This window comes from Mobula birostris, chromosome X (genome assembly GCF_030028105.1).
Source record: "Mobula birostris isolate sMobBir1 chromosome X, sMobBir1.hap1, whole genome shotgun sequence".
NCBI classification, from domain to species: domain Eukaryota; kingdom Metazoa; phylum Chordata; class Chondrichthyes; order Myliobatiformes; family Myliobatidae; genus Mobula; species Mobula birostris.
Genome location: NC_092402.1, coordinates 57,038,439 through 57,056,171, shown reverse-complemented (window position 1 = coordinate 57,056,171; position 17,733 = coordinate 57,038,439). Strand labels below are relative to the sequence as shown.

The 17,733-nt window shown below is 44.4% G+C and overlaps 1 protein-coding gene across 4 annotated transcripts in view; it reads right to left on the bottom strand.

Annotated features, from left to right (window-relative positions):
• slc26a10 (solute carrier family 26 member 10) overlaps positions 1-17,733 on the bottom strand; it is an 87,235-nt gene that overhangs the window by 22,959 nt on the left and 46,543 nt on the right. For all 4 annotated transcript variants that reach the window (XM_072248673.1, XM_072248674.1, XM_072248676.1 and 1 more), the window contains exons 12-15: positions 16,896-16,965; positions 15,519-15,698; positions 13,776-13,830; positions 12,399-12,487 (exon numbers count right to left, since the gene is read on the bottom strand). In XM_072248673.1, the coding sequence (XP_072104774.1) occupies positions 12,399-12,487; positions 13,776-13,830; positions 15,519-15,698; positions 16,896-16,965 (394 nt within the window). The remainder of the gene's footprint in view (positions 1-12,398; positions 12,488-13,775; positions 13,831-15,518; positions 15,699-16,895; positions 16,966-17,733) is intronic.

Genomic DNA, 17,733 nt, shown 5'->3' with positions numbered 1-17,733 from the left:
GGTTCACCCAATCTACATGTAGATTGAAGTCACCCATTATAACTGCTGTTCCTTTATTGCACACATTTCTAATTTCCTGTTTAATACCATCTCCGACCTCACTACTACTGTTAGGTGGCCTGTACACAACTCCCACCAGCGTCTTCTGCCCCTTAGTGTTACGCAGCTCTACCCATATCGATTCCACATCTTCCCGGCTTATGTCCTTCCTTTCTATTGTGTTAATCTCTTCTTTAACCAGCAACGCCACCCCACCTCCCCTTCCTTCATGTCTATCCCTCCTGAATATTGAATATCCCTGAACGTTGAGCTCCCATCCCTGGTCACCCTGGAGCCATGTCTCTGTGATCCCAACTATATCATAATCATTAATAACAATCTGCACTTTCAATTCATCCACCTTATTACGAATGCTCCTTGCATTGACACACAAAGCCTTCAGGCGCTCTTTTACAACTCTCTTAGCCCTTATACAATTATGCTGAAAAGTGGCCCTTTTTAATGCTTGCCCTGGATTTGTCGGCCTGCCACTTTTACTTTTCTCCATAGTACTTTTTGTTTCTACCCTCACTTTACACCCCTCTGCCTCTCTGCACTGGTTCCCATCCCCCTGTAGTGAACTAACCTCCTCACACCTAGCCTCTTTAACTTGATTCCCACCCCCCAACCATTCTAGTTTAAAGTCACCTCAAAAGTTTAAAGTATCCTGCTGAATCCCTTGATAACATTCCTCACTACCCACAGCTCCGCCACTACTCGTGTCATTGGCAAACTTGCTGACCAACAACGCGAGCTACATCTGTTCATGTCTGATCTGCTTTCAATCTATAAATATTCTGAAGCTAATTTTGTGACAACTTCAGCATCCTTGAACAACAGGAATTCTGCAGGTGCTGGAAATTCAAGCAACACACATCAAAGTTGCCGAAGGGTCCCAGCCTGAAAGGTCGGCTGTACCTCTTCCTAGAGATGCTGCTTGGCCTGCTGTGTTCACCAGCAACTTTGATGTGTGTTGCTCAGCATCCTTGATCTCATTTTTGACAAAACAGACAAATTTTCCCCTTCACCAGCCTTCCCAGGAGGGAACGAAAGTTCCTGTCAACTCTATAACAAATGGTAAATTCAGCGTTATTGGAATTGAGAAGGTTTAACAAATGGAAAAAAATGTCAAGTATGATACAAGGAATAATAAGGGCAGGAAGCAAGTTGCAAAGGAAAATAAAGCCTCAGATACCATTTTAATTTTTTTTGTTGATGAATCCTTTATGGTAGTTGAGGAAATAGGATGAGATTTACATATGAAACTGTTATGGCATAAGGCTTTGAAACCTCCAGCTAAAATTCGTGCTCTGAATTTTGAATTATCAGCAAAAGCAGTTGTGGTTGGACATCCTGACAAGTTTCCCTCAAAAATAGATTATTCTGATTCCACCACACAAATTCTGTGGTTGAGAAGCCATGACAACACCTGTACTTCCTCTGAAGGCTAAGGAAATTGACATGTCACCACTGACCCTATCAACTTTTACAGATACATCACAGTTGCCACATTGGGCAGAAGATACAAAAGCCTGAAACCATATATCACCAGGTTCCAGGACAGTCTCTTTCCTGCTGTTATAACAATCTTGAACTGACCTTTTGTACAATAAACTCTTCATCTCTCTGTCTACTCGTCATGGCCTTTGCATTTTATCTGTCCATCTGCACTGCACTTTCTTTGTAACTGTTACACTATGTTCTGTATTCTGTTACTGCATTTTCTTTTGTACTACCTTGATGTACTGATGTGTGGAATGATCTGTCTGGATAGCACACAAACAAAAACTTGCACTATCCCTTGGTACCTGCAATGATACTAAACCAATCACCAATATTCAGACAATGTGTATGCATGATGTAACAGCCTAACCAACTTCTTTCCACTACAGGAAGCAAGAAGTTTTGTATCAGTAGATAGTAAACCTTTACCATCTGCATCCATTCTCAAATGTCAAACAGCCCAAGGATGAGTGTGTGGCATAATTAACATAGAGGCACACTGTAAAATGTTCTCTACAGGGAATATACAAGCAAATAAATTGCCAAAGTTAGGCACCCAAGAAGGGGAACCATGGTAACCAATAAGTGAACAGGTAGATGCAGGCACTGTCAATCAGACTAAGACTGCTGATCTGATACAGGCCATGGATAATGAGCCAAAACAAGTCCAAGATAGAACCTATGCCATCTCATATGATAAATGGAAATCTCAAATACAATTCAAGGATAGACTTTACACAGAGTGTAGTGAGTACCTTGAATGAGCTGCCAAAGGAAGTGGTCAAGGAAGGTACAATTGTAACATTTAGGAATCATTTTTATAGGTACATGGAAGGGTGGGGCTTGGAGGGTTCTGGGCCAGATATGAGCAGTTGGGACTGGCAAGGAGGATGCTGTGCTCAGCATGGACCATTAGGACTGAAGGGCCTGCCTCCATACTGTATTACTCTATGACTCCAGTCCTGACGAGGGGTCTCAGCCTGAAACGTCGACTGTACCTCTTCCTAGAGATGCTGCCTGACCTGCTGCGTTCACCAGCAACTTTGATGTGTGTTGCTTGAATTTCCAGCATCTGCAGAATTCCTGTTGTTTACTCTATGACTCTATGACTTATTCTTCAAGATGGACAGTATATCAGACACATCCCTCTCTACCATTGATAGTATCTACCGGAGGGGCTGCATCAAGAAGGCAACATCCAGGTCATGTCATCTTCTCACAATTACCTTGGGCAGGAGATACAGAAGCCTGAAGTCTTGTGCCACTAGGTTCAAGAACAGCTACTTCCCTTCAGCCATTCAGCACAACCCCAATAACAACAGTTTAGCAACACTATGATTACTTCGATCACTATGGACTAAAAATGTGTATTTTTGTTTTAACTGTGTTTTCTTATAAAAATTGTATGGAGTATATGTTTACTTTATGTTTCACTTGTGAACGCTGCTTATCTGATGTTCTGTGCCTGTGATGCTGCTGCAAATATGTTTTTCACTGCACCTGTGCATATGTGTGCGTTTGACAATAAACCCCACTTTGACTTTGACCTACCCAAGATCACAATCAAATAATATTCCAATGCCCCTATTTGGGACACCAAGAAGTTGAGATAATTACTCTCCAAATAAAAAGCTTGTGTTGGTGGTTGCTAGTAAGATGGTTAGTTATTTGATGTGTGTAACAAATAACCAACAAGTAAACAGACCCTGGACAAACTTACAGAACGATTACGTTGGTCCTCTGCACCATGTGGGGAGAATACAAGTACACCTTGTTAATCATTGATACGTTGAGTGAATGGGTTGAAGCTATTCCCATCAGGACTGACACCGCTAAAAACCACAGCCAGTATACTGGTAAGGTAGGTATTTACTAGATGGAGACTCTCACACTGTACTAAAATATTCTCAGTTACAAACATCCTGTTCTGACACCCACTGACAGAGGCATCTACTTCACTGCCCCAGTCATGCAGAATGCAATGTTGGGAATAAACCAGAAATTCTACAATGGCATATCATCCACAGTCAAGTAGCACAGTTGAACCTAGCAATAAATGACAGATTTGCAAGCAACAGCTGCATTCTTGAATAACTGGAACAGGCAGTAACAAGGTAAGTTGCTTCAACAGAGTACAGGCACTGCCAAAATGACAACCCCATATTTTGTTTCTTCTTCCTAGATTTAGTTCATATAATTGGAGACATTAATACATACAGAACATAGAACAGAGAACATAGGCACATAATCTTGCTTCGACCCTTCAGCTTACTCTAAGATCAGTCTTATCCTTTGCTCCCACATAGGCCTCCATTTACTGTGATTATTTTCTAAATGAGGAGCAAATTCAGAAATTGGAGCCGCAAAGGGACTTGGGAGTCCTCGTGCAGGATTCCCTAAAGATTAACTTGAGTTGGTGGTAACAAAGACAAATGCAATTTTAGCATTCATTTCAAGAGGATGAGAATATAAGAGCAAGTGTAATGCTGAGGCTTTGCAAGGCATTGGACAGACCACATTTGGAGTACTTAAGCAGTTTTGAGCCCCATATCTTATGAAGAATATGTTGGCATTGGAGGGGGCCACGGGAAGGTTCATGAGCATGAAACGATGAATGCATGAGGAGTGTTTGATGGCTTTGGGTCTGTACTCGCTGGAATTTAGAAGAATGGGGGAGGTGGGGGCAGAACCTTATTGAAAACTATTGGATAGAGTGTATGAGGAGAGGATATTTCCAATAGTAAGATAGTCTAGGAAGAGAGGCACAGCCTCAAAATAGGACATCCCTTTAGATCAAAGAAGAGAAGGGATTTCTTCACCAGAGGATGGTGAATCTGTGGAATTTATTGCCACAGATGGCTGTGAAAGCCAAGTAATTGGGTATATTTAAAGGGGAGGTTGATATGTTTGATTAGACAGGACATCAAAGGTTACGGGGAGAAGGCAGGAGAATGATGTTGAGAGACATAATAAATCAGCCATGATGGAATGGCAGAGTAGACTTGATCGGCCAAATGGCCTAATTCTGCTCCTGTTACGACGTATGCTGGCAATATCAGAGACAAATCCAGAGGAAAGACAAAATCTGATGTAAAGACGGTGACAAGAGTTTATTCATAATAACTTCAAGCTGACCAAAATTGTACACCATACTCCAAGTGCGACCTCACCAATGACTTATTTAATTGCAACATAATGTCCCTACTCCTAAACCTGATGCCCTGACTGATAGAGACCATCATGTGAAGCACCTTCTCCATCAGCCTGTTTACTTGCGCAGCCAATTTCAGAGCACTGTACATTTGTACTCCCACATCCCTTTGTTCCACAAATCTCATCGCTGCCCTGCCATTTGATATATAGGTTCAACCTAAGGTGAAATACATTTGCCATTCCTCAGCCCATCTCCCTGAATGACCGAGGTCTCTTTGCAATTCATTGGAACCTGTTTCACGATGAGCAAAACCGCTGAATTTAAAATATCAGCAACCTTTCTAATTGTGCCATGTCTAAATCATTTACATAAGTAATGAAAAGTCCCAAAACTGTCCACTGGGGAACCCCACTAGTCACAGGCCTGCATTCAGAAAATTAATCTTCAACCATCACCCTCTGCTTCCTATTATTATTGAGACAATTCTGAAACCACCTCGCTAGCTTCTCCCGAAGCCCATGCGTTCAAGAAGGAATCCAGGGATAATCCTTGAATCTATAGACTAGTGAGTCTCAAGTCAGTGGTAGGGAAGTTACTTGGGAGAATTCTTAGGGACCTGATTTATGAGCATTTGGAAAACCATGGCCTAGTTAGGGAGAGCCGCAAGGCTTCGTGTGAGGCGAGTCCTGTCTTACTAACTTGATTGAATTTTTTGACAGGATATAGATCAGTTGCAGATATGGGCGGAGAAATGGCAGATAGAGTTTAACTCAGCCAAATGTGAAGTGTTGCACAGTGGTAGGTCAAATGTAAAGAGGCAGTTCACTGTTCGGGGCAAGATCCTTAACAGTGTTGGTGAGCCAAGGAATCATGGGATCCAAGGTCATGGCTCGTTGAAAGTGGCTACACAAGTTGATAGGGCGGGTAAGAGGGCATATAGCATGGCTGCTTTTATTAGCCGAGGCACTGAGTTCAAAAGTCAGGAAGTTATGTTGCAGCTTTATAAAACTCTAGTTAGGCCGCATCTGGATACAGTTTTAGTCGCCCCCATTACAGAAAGGATGCCGAGGCTTCGGAGAGGATGCAGAAGGGTTTACCTGATTTGGCCTGTATTAGGGGGCATAAACTATAACGAGAGGTTGAACAAACTTGGGTTGTTTTCTCTGGAGTGATGGGGGCTGAGGGGAGATCTGATAGAGGTTTATAAGATTATGAGAGGCATAGATAGAGTAGACAGAAAATATCTTTTTCTCAGGGTTGAATTGGCTAAAGTTAAGGCCATGCATTTAAAGTGAGGGAGTGTAATTTAAAATGAGATGTGAGGGCCAAGTTTTTTATACAGAGAGTGGTGGGCGCGTGGAATGCACTGCCTGGGGTGGTGATAGAGGCAGATACATCAGGGTTTTTTAAGAGATGTTTAGATAGGCACATGAATGTGAGTCACATCTGTCAGAAGTGCCAACGGCTGGGCGATCTGGAAGACCCTGTAAGGAATCTGGAGCAGCAGCTGGATGACCTTCGACTCATAAGGGAGAATGAGGCAGTCATAGATGAGAGCTACAGGGAGGTAGTCACACCTAGGCTGTCGGAAGCAGGTCGTTGGGTGACAGTCAGAGGGGGGAATGCGAAGGTGAGCAGACAGGTAGTGCAGAGCACCCCTGTAGCCATTCCCTTGAATAATAAGTTTACCGTCCTGGATAGTGTTGCGGGGACGACCAACCAGGTGTGAACCACGGTGGCAGGGCCTCCGGCACTGAGTCTGACTCTGTGGTGCAGAAGGGTGGGACGGAGAAGAGGAGAGCTGTTGTCATTGGAGACTCTATAAGTCAGGGGAGCAGACAGGAGATTTTGTGGATGTGAGAAGGACACCCGCATGGTTTGTTGCCTCCTGGGTGCCAGGGTCTGGGACGTCTCTGACCGGGTGCACGATATCCTGGTACGAGAGGGAAAGCAACCAGAAGTCATGATAAATGTTGGTACCAACGACATAGGCAGGAAGAGGGATGAGGTCCTGAAGTGTGAGTTTTGGGAACTAGGCAGAAGGCTGAAGAACAGGACCTCAAGGGTGGTGTTCTCAGGATTGCTGCCAGTGCTATGTGACAGTGATGGTAAGAATTGGAGGAGATGGCAGTTGAATGCGTGGCTGAGGAGTCGGTGCAGGGAGCAGGGTTTTAGATTTTTGGATCATTGGGATCTCTTCTGGGGAAGGTGGGACCTGTACAGATTGGATGGGCTGCACCTGAACCTGAGGGGGAGCAATATCCTTGCAGGTAGGTTTGCTAGCATGGTTCGGGAGGGTTTAAACTAATTTGCAAGGGGGATGGGACCCGGAGCGATAGAGCAGTGGAAAAAGTGCATGGAGTAAAGCCAGATCTAACATATAGAGAGGCTTTGAGGAAAGAGAAGCAGAATAAATGGTGTAAAGGAGTAAGGCAGAAGGGCTGAAGTGTGTGTACCTCAATGCAAGAAGCATCAGGAACAAAGGTGATGAACTGAGAGCTTGGATACATACATGGAATTATGATGTAGTGACCATTACAGAGACTTGGCTGGCACCAGGGCAGGAATGCATTCTCAATATTCCTGGATTTCAGTGCTTTAAAAGGGATAGAGAGGGGGCAAAAGGGGAGGAGGGGTGGCATTACTGGTCAGGGATACTATTACAGCTACAGAAAGGGTGTGTAATGTAGCAGGATTCTCTTTTGAGTCAGTATGGGTGGAAGTCAGGAACAGGAAGGGAGCAGTTACTCTATTGGGAGTATTCTATAGGCCCCCTGGTAGCAGCAGAGATACAGAGGCGCAGAATGGGAGGCAGATTTTGGAAAGGTGCAAAAATAACAGGGTTGTTATCATGGGTGACTTTAACTTCCCTAATATTGATTGGCACCTGATTAGTTCCAAGGGTTTAGATGGGCCAGTGTGTCCAGGACTGACTCCTGTCACAGTATGTGGACAGGCCGACTATGGGAAATGCCATACTAGATCTAGTACTAGGTAATGAACCGGGTCAGGTCACAGATCTCTCAGTGGGGGACCACTGCTCCCTGGCCTTTAGCATTATCATGGAAAAGGATAGAATCAGAGAGGACAGGAAAATTTTTAATTGGGGAAGGGCAAATTATGAGGCTATAAGGCTAGAACTTGCGGGTGTGAATTGAGATGATGTTTTTGCAGGGAAATGTACTATTGACATGTGGTCGATGTTTAGAGATCTCTTGCAGGATGTTAGGGATAAATTTGTCCCGGTGACGAAGATAAAGAATGGTAGGGTGAAGGAACCATGGGTGACATGTGAGGTGGAAAATCTAGTCAAGTGGAAGAAGGCAGCATACATGAGGTTTAGGAAGCAAGGATCAGATGGGTCTATTGAGGAATATAGGGAAGCAAGAAAGGAGCTTAAGAAGGGGCTGAGAAGAGCAAGAAGGGGACATAGAAGGCCTTGGCGAGTAGGGTAAAGGAAAACCCCAAGGCGTTCTTCAATTATGTGAAGAAGAAAAGAATGACAGGAGTGAAGGTAGGACTGACTAGAGATAAAGGTGGGAAGATGTGCCTGGAGGCTGTGGAAGTGAGCGAGGACCTCAATGAATACTTCTCTTCGGTATTCACCAATGAGAGGGAACTTGATGATGGTGAGGACAATATGAGTGAGGTTGATGTTCTGGAGCATGTTGATATTAAGGGAAAGGAGGTGTTGGAGTTGTTAAAATACATTAGGACGGATAAGTCCCCGGGGCCTGACGGAATATTCTCCAGGCTGCTCCACGAGGCGAGGGAAGAGATTGCTGAGCCTCTGGCTAGGATCTTTATGTCCTCGTTGTCCACGAGAATGGTACTGGAGGATTGGAGGGAGGCGAATGTTGTCCCCTTGTTCAAAAAGGGTAGTAGGGATAGTACGGGTAATTATAGACCAGTGAGCCTTACGTCTGTGGTGGGAAAGCTGTTGGAAAAGATTCTTAGAGATAGGATCTCTGGGCATTTAGAGAATCATGGTCTGATCAGGGACAGTCAGCATGGCTTTGTGAAGGGCAGATCGTGTCTAACAAGCCTGATAGAGTCTTTGAGGAGGTGATCAGGCATATAGATGAGGGTAGTGCAGTGGATGCGATCTATATGGATTTTAGTAAGACATTTGACAGGGTTCCATACGGTAGGCTTAATCAGAAAGTCAGAAGGCATGGGATCCAGGGAAGTTTGGCCAGGTGGATTCAGACTTGGCTTGCCTGCAGAAGGCAGAGGGTCGTGGTGGAGGGAGTACATTCAGATTGGAGGATTGTGACTAGTGGTGTCCCACAAGGGTCTGTTCTGGGACCTCTTCTTTTCGTGATTTTTATTAACGACCTGGATGTGGGGGTAGAAGGGTGGGTTGGCAAGTTTGCAGTCGACATAAAGATTGGTGGTGTTGTAGATAGTGCAGAGGATTGTCGAAGATTGCAGAGAGACATTGATAGGATGCAGAAGTGGGCTGAGAAGTGGCAGATGGAATTCAACCCGGAGAAGTGTGAGGTGGTACACTTTGGAAGGACAAACTCCAAGGCAGAGTACAAAGTAAATGGCAGGATACTTGGTAGTGTGGAGGAGCAGAGGGATCTGGGGGTACATGTCCACAGATCCCTGAAAGTTGCCTCACAGGTGGATAGGGTAGTTAAGAAAGCTTATGGGGTGTTAGCTTTCATAAGTCGAGGGATAGAGTTTAAGAGTCGCGATGTAATGATGCAGCTTTATAAAACTCTGGTTCGGCCACACTTGGAGTACTGTGTCCAGTTCTGGTCGCCTCACTATAGGAAGGATGTGGAAGCATTGGAAAGGGTACAGAGGAGATTTACCAGGATGCTGCCTGGTTTAGAGAGTATGCATTATGATCAGAGATTAAGGGAGCTAGGGCTTTACTCTTTGGAGAGAAGGAGGATGAGAGGAGACATGATAGAGGTGTACAAGATAATAAGAGGAATAGATAGAGTGGATAGCCAGCGCCTCTTCCCCAGGGCACCACTGCTCAATACAAGAGGACATGGCTTTAAGGTAAGGGGTGGGAAGTTCAAGGGGGATATTAGAGGAAGGTTTTTTACTCAGAGAGTAGTTGGTGCGTGGAATGCACTGCCTGAGTCAGTGGTGGAGGCAGATACACTAGTGAAGTTTAAGAGACTATTAGACAGGTATATGGAGGAACTTAAGGTGGGGGGTTATATGGGAGGCAGAGTTTGAGGGTCGGCACAACATTGTGGGCCGAGGGGCCTGTACTGTGCTGTACTATTCTATGTTCTATAAAATGGAAGGATATGGACATTATGTAGGCAGAAAGGATTAGTTTAGTTGGCCATTTGATTACTAATTTAATTGGTTTGGCACAACATTGTGGGCTAAAGGGCCTGTTCCTGTGGTCTATGTTCTTATGTTCTATGTTCTAACCTTCCAGATCAGCCATGCGGGACCTTGTCCAAGGCCTTACTAAAGTCCATAAAGTTGGAGTGTATGGGGTGTCAGGGAGGGGTAGCACCTCTGGTGGGGGAACATGCCACGTCCTTTTCAAGGCGGTTATCCCACCTTTGGTCCCCACCTGGCACTCCGCTCTCACCTGTGGCTCCCCGTAGCTGTTTGTATGCGACAGCGGCTACACCAGGTGAGGATAGCCGACAGGTCTCAAACCCTCGGTGAGATAGGGAGTTGTCTATCCCAGCATGTGAAGACAGACTGCGGCGGATTGAATGGACGAGACCAATGAAAGGTTCAACGGTCAAGAAGGCGGTCCCTGCAAGCGTTGTGGAACGCGTAGAGCAGGACAAGACACAGAAGATGTCCTGGTCATCCATTGTGCCAAGTCCCATCTCCAGTTGTCTCGACTCTTGTCTTGCCACTGGATTCAAATGGGAATTGGGAAGAGAGAGTGAGGCTGTCGCTGCACAACTCTCCCTCACTTAAATCCAAATCAAGCACTAGTCTCGACACCATCATCATCATAATGGTGTCGAGGTCTTCATCGACGACAATGATGGACGAACAACAACTGAAGTCCATATAGACAACAGCCACTGCCCTACCTTCATATATTCCCTTGATTAACTCTTTGAAAAATTCCAAAAGATTTGTCAGACGTAACATCCCATACATAAAACCATGTTGTCTATTCCTGATCAGGTCTTGACTATCCAACTGATGGTAGATCTTGTCCCTCAGAATTCCCACCAGTAACTTATAACTGCAATTTGTGTCAGGCTCACTGGCCTGTCATTGCTACCCATCTGGAACAAAGGAACAACATTAGCCACCCTCCAGTCTCTGGAACTTCATGGCAAATATCTCTACAAGGGTTTCCATGATGAATGAATAAGCTCTTTGTGGGTTCAAGGCAAGCTTGTACTAGAAACGTAGAAAAACTACAGCACAATACAGGCCCTTCTGCCCACAATGCTGTGCCAAACATGTTCTTACCTTAGAAATTACCTGAGGTTACCCATAGCCCTCTATTTTTCTAAGCTCCATGTACCTATCCAGGAGTCTCTTAACAGACCCTATCGTATCCGCCTCCATCACCATCGCCAGCAGCCCATTCCACGCACTTACCACTCTCTGCGTAAAAAACTTACCCCTGACATCTCCTCTGTACCTACTTCCAAGTACCTTAAAACTGTGCCCTCTTGTGCTGGCCATTTCAGCCCTGGGGAAAAAGCTTCTGACTATCCACATGATCAATGCCTCTCATCATCTTATACACCTCTATCAGGTTACCTCATCCTCCGTCGCTCCAAGGAGGAAAGGCCGAGCTCACTCAACCTATTCTCGTAAGGCATGCTCCCCAATCCAGGCAACATCTTTGTAAATCTCCTCTGCACCCTTTCTATAGTTTCCACATCCTTCCTGTAGTGAGGCAACCAGAACTGAGCACAGTACTCCAAGTGGGGTCTGACCAGGGTTCTATATAGCTGTGACAATACGTCTATGGAAGCTAGGATCCTCAAACTGACTTCAGTAAGGTTATGTATAAAGAAAAGGGAGAATAATTTATCACTACCTTCTTAATAAATTACCAGCATGGGGTGCAGGTATGCCGTATTATAAATACCACCTTTTCTATTCACCCTTGAATAACAGCCAGCATAGGTAAAATCAAATTTGTTGATATACACAATTGAGAAGATATTACTGTGGAGATCAGAGAGGAAATAAAGACTCATGCAAATATATTGCTGATATTAAGCACCTGCCTGAGGATTTGCAATGGATGGAGGCAAGGTGTTTACCAGGGTCACTCGAAAATATTGAACAATTGGGCCGGATACTAGAGAAAATCAGGTATTCAGTTCTGGGGCACAAATGTACAAATTAACCCAAGGGTAGGGAATGCCTCTCATGGTTATCACTGTAATGATTATCATTTTGAAGGAGGACGAGAGATGACTTGATAGGAGTGTACAAGTTAATAAGCGGCATCAATCAAGCAGAGATGCTAGTGACTAATGGAAAGATAGGGGGATGTCAGAGCTAAGATTTTTACATAGAGAGTGGTGGGTGCATGGAACGTAGAATGTGGAGCATAGAACATGGAACACTACAGCACAATACAGGCCCTTCGGCCCATGATGTGCTGACCTTTTAACCTACTTTAAGGTCAATGTAACCCTTCCTTCTTTTATCGCCCTCCATTTTTTTTTATTATCCATATCCCCACTGAAACTTGTACCTCTCTAGGTGTTGTGCTGTCAATTACCTGAACAAATAGTCTTGCTCCGGCTGTGTCAACGAATATGATGCTACTGCAGTCAATTATAACTGACTGAATCCTCTCCTGTCGATCACCTGCCAGACAAAAGTGCAATGTCTACATTAACTCCACAAAGACAAGCTGCTGGGCTTTACAACAGCCTTAATGTCCTCAAGGGTCTTTGACCTGCTTCTTTCTCAACATATACTGCCTGGCATGCTGAAGATTTCCAAACTTAAAAAAAATAATAACAGTATATGAGAACATGAAAAAATATGATCTCTACTGGGAAATTTGAATCAATCAACAGCAAACTGGGTAAAAATCCAAGTGGTTTAAGTGGTGAAGTTACGATACACTCCAAGCAGCATGGAAGATAACGCTGGATTTGTAAATGACCCACAAGCTGCAGGAATAATAAGGTTTGGGATGATTTGTGAGTTTGAAATAAAGAGGTGTAGTTTCAAAAGGTTAACAAAATGATTGAATAATTAAAATAAATAGTTTGAAGTTGCTATAAGTCAGGAGAAGGTAAAATTCAATAAATTCTCAAAATCAATAAACTCAGGACTGACATACTCGGAAAGCAAGTAGGGTTATGGTTGAGAGGGGAAATAGTCAGTACAAGTCCAGCATGGAAACCAACATAGCCGAGATTGGGCTAAATAGAAGAACTGATTGAAATATTTTAGCAAAAAAACACATTGCAGGAGGAACTCAGCAGGCCAAGCAGCATTTGAAGTGGTGATGGGGGAGAAATTGTTCATGTTTTAGATCGAGACCCTGCATCAGAGTTCGCACTTTGTTCCAGTTTCTAGCAGCTGCAGTTTCTTGTGTCTCTGGAAATATTTCGGAACAGATGTCTGCGAAAACATGGAGTGTGCTTGGCAGCTGATGTTAAATAAATAAAATGCTGTGGATAATCAGTAGGCCAGAGCGGAAATGATGTTAATGGTTCACGTCAAAAACGCTTTTGTATCTCTTTCCACAGAGGGGTCATTGGCCTGAAATGTTAACTCCCTTCCTCTCTCCTCAGATACTGCCTGATTTGCTGAGTATCCCCGGCAAGATCTGTTTTTGTTTCAGGTTTCCAGCATCTGCAGTTTTGATTTTCAATCAATAAAAAATTCCTTCTGTACCCTAGGGATGAAAGAAAGGCTAAGTGACAAAGGTGTAACTGTGCTTGAAATTGAATATGCGGCCAAAATAGTAACTTTTTGGGGAGAAACACTTCCCAGAAATATTTAAAAGACAACAGATGGACAAGCAATAGCACCACCCAAAGATGTCCCAAGACTGATCAAAAACTTGACAAAACTTGAGCTGGGTCTGGGGCAGACATGCCTAGCACAATAATGTTAGCTTCCCCGATCATTTAATTACCTGCAGGTGATGTGTCTTTGTCTGATGAGCAGGCAGTTCGTGGCAGACCCTTGTCCTAGAGGTAAAAGCACCACATTATATCCTGTAGGACACTAACAGTTTCTGCGCTTATAGGTGTTTGATTTCATACAGTAACCAGAGGGACTAAATAATTATTCTTATTAATCCCACATTCCCAACATATAATCAGAATCAGATTTATTATCACTGGCATATGTCATGAAGTTTGTTGTTTTGCTGCGGCACTACAGTGCAGGACATAAAAACTAAGAATTACAATATCAACATACAATATTATATAAATATTGAAAAGTAGAGCAAAAAGAGAGTGAAAATAATGAGGTAGTGTTCATGGGTTCATTGTCTATTCAGAAATGTTATGGCAGAGGGGAAGAAGCTGTTCCTGAAACGTTGAGTGTGTGTGTTCACGCTCCTGTACCTCCTCCCTGATGGCAACAGTGAGAAGAGGGAATGTCCTGGGCGATGAGGGTCCTAATGATGGATGCCACCTCTTAAGACATCACCTTTTGAAGGTGTCCTGGATGCCGGGGAGGGGAGTGTCCATGATGGAGCGCGCTGAGTTTGATTATTGTTTGACTATTGGTTAGGGGGTTTAAATCCTACTTCCCTAAATCCCTGAAGGTCGGATTTTTGGAAAGGGAGTCTCATTGTACCTCACCTGGGAGAGTTTGTCAGCTCAGAATAGCAGGATTGCAAGAGTGGCTAGGGGTCGCTCACTCACTCAGCATTTCTGACTGAACCTGATTGTGAGTACTTCTCCTTGTCTTCAACACTGAAACGCCTTCACTTAGGATCGGGAAATTCTCAGAGACTCCCTCCTCCCGTTGGCTGTTTAAATCTCCATCACCATTCACAATTAAAGATGGCAGGACTACAGAGCTAGCATTGGATCTGTTGGCCTGGAGATTGCTTAGCTCTCTGAATTGCATGCTGTTTCTGCAGTTCGTCTGATCACATGCCACGGGATTGTGTGATGAGACGGTGTAGAGGGAGCTTCACTTTGTTTCTGACCTCAGCAGTGTGTGATGGGATGGTGTGGACGGGGATTCACTCTGTGACTAACTTGGGAATGTGTGGAGGGAGCTTCACTCTATCTAACCTGTGCTGCAACTGACACTAGGAGTTTTTGATGAGGAGAGTATGTGAGCTGGTGATACATTCTGTTCTCTGCACTGTTTGCTGACACCTTCCTACACAAAGTACAATGTGTTCATTTGATTCTTTAACTGTCATCTATTGAATCAGCTAGCTTGCTTTGAGCTTGCACAACTGAGCAGTTGCAAACCACTGAGTGAATTTGTGTTGGGACCAGTCTGAGGACATTGCGGCTTAACGTGTGTGTATGTATGTGTGCGTGTGCATGTGTGCGTGCGTGTGTGTGTGTGTGTGTGTGTAAAATAACCTGCAATGTTAAATAACCTGTGTGTGTGTGAAATAACCTGCAATTGAAGTAACCTGCAATGTCACTCACATGCATGAGCGCGCGCGCGCACACACACACACACACACACACACACACAAACAAGCAAACACAAGCACGCATGCGCACACGTGCAAAACATTCACAATGCAGTTACATTCATGCATAATACACACATACACACACACAACACGCATGCACTAGACCTGCACACGCACACAAGACGCAACATGTGCACTCAACTGTCACCTGCACAGAACACACACACTCCTAGATATGACAGGGAACCTAAACAGACATACAATGGTGGCGACTGTCATCTTGTTTATCTTCTTTAGTTCCTTCTTGGTCTTTGCTCTTGCTTTGATCTTCTCCTGAGTGAGTCCAATTAATCTGGTCATGGTATCCCGGAAGAAGCTTTTGTTTCCATAGTAAATGGGAGCATTGTAAGCCAATATCTTCAGACCAGGAATTTCGTGGCACTGGAATAGAATGAGAGCAGCTGGAAAACTGGATGGCACGGAAGGGAATTCACAGAACCGTCGCAGGAGAGTTAAATGTAACCAAACTCGGGGAGGGCAGTGAGCAGGGCAAGTGGGAACATGGGAAATAATGAACACTTTATATGTCTTTATTTTCTTATTTCTGAAGATGAGCTGATTTCCTGCCCATAGAGTCACACAGCATAGAAACAGGCCCTTCAGCCTACTGAGTCCGTTCTAACGATCAACCACCCATTTACACTGATCCATTTTATTCTCCCTACGTTCTCATCAGTTGCCCCAAGCTCCTACCCCTCACCCATGCACACCTGGGGCAAGTTACAGTGGCCAATCAATCCACCCACCCACATGTCTTCAGGGGATGGAAGGAGACCCCCAAGGCCATGGGAGAATGTACAAACTCCACACAGAGAGCACCAGAGGTTGAGATCTGGATCTGTGAGGCAGCAGCTCTACATGCTGTACCACCTGTAAATTTTGTATTTCAGATTTCCAGACTTTTTGTCTATTAAATTGACCTTAACTCTGAGGCAAAATAGCTACCTGCTGTTAGTTGATCTCAGCTGACCAGGTAAAGATACCATAAGTTTTCTTTGGTACTTTAGGTTGGAGTTGAAGGCTGAGGATGGGCTGAAAAATGGCAGATGGAATTTAATGCAGACAAGTGTAAAGTGTTACGCTTTATGAGGACCAGCCAGGGTAGGTCTTACACGGTGAACGGTAGGGCACAGGAATCTGGCAATACAGATCCATAATTCCTTGAAAGTGGTGTCAAGTAGACAGGGTCATAAAGAGAGATTTTGGCACGTTGAACTTCATAAATCAAAGTATTGAGTGCAGGAGTTGGGATGTTACGTTGAAGTTGTACAAGATTTTGGCGAGGCCTAATTTGTAGTATTATGTGCAGATTTGGTTACCCACCTACAGCAAAGATGTAAGTAAGATTGAATGAGTACAGAGAAAATTTACAAGGACGTGGCTGGGACTTGAGGACCTGAGTTATACGGAAGGGTTGAATAGGTTAGGACTTTATTACCGGGACTTTATCATAATGCGTGTGAGTGGTGTGCCAGAGTGCTGTCCTCTGTGATCGATGTATACTGAGCCTTCAATGTGGTCACGACGAAACCTGGATAAGTTCCCTAGCCCTGGGGTTTTGAGCCCTCTGGAACTTACCATACTGTTCTCCTCCATGGGTCGGTAGATCTCGGTGTTCGAGGCTCGGCCCAGCACAGAGCAGTCAGCTCTGCAAAGCCAAAATCCAAAGGTTAGCATCAGGTGCTACGATGGTGGGAGATTTCACCAATAACACCCCCTGCCCTTGCCCTCAGTACCGCAGAGGCCAAGGATCATTTCTGAAGCATTAGCTACCATAACAGTTTGGTATTCTTACTCTCACAGCTCTGATCCTTGGGTCAAAGGCTGATGGGATAGGCATCTCTCCTTCTTGCTGGCTCCATCAAGGAACTTCCCTTCATTCCAACTGGCAGTTTCCTTTAGACAGTACAGGTTTGCTAATGGGGTGGTTTATTTTTCTGTGGTTAGAGGGAGGGTGGGGAAGGAGAGGACACTGCAATGCACCTGGGCATTGGATATGTTGAAGGAGAGGACATTGCAATGCACCTAGGCATTGGATATGTTGGTAATGTTCTTGATTGAGTTGGTAGGACGTGGGTTCCAGTTCTGCTTCAGAGATTTGGATATGATCCCAGGCAGAGTCTCTAGTGTGGTGCTGCAGGAAGCACTGACAAGTTAAACTGAGGCCCTGTTTGCCAATTCAGACAGATAGGAGAGATCCCAAGATTCTCCTTGAGGAAAAACAAGGAGTTTTCTCTGAGATTGTGGCCGATAGGTTTCTGTCGGTTGACGCCACTGAAACAAGTTCACCTTTCACTCTTATTAAGAACACAAGACAACTTGGAGTGCTTTGGAACTGGAGACATTGTTATAACATATGAAATGCAGGCAGCAAATTTGTGCATGGCAAGATCCCATGAGCAGTGCTCCATATAAT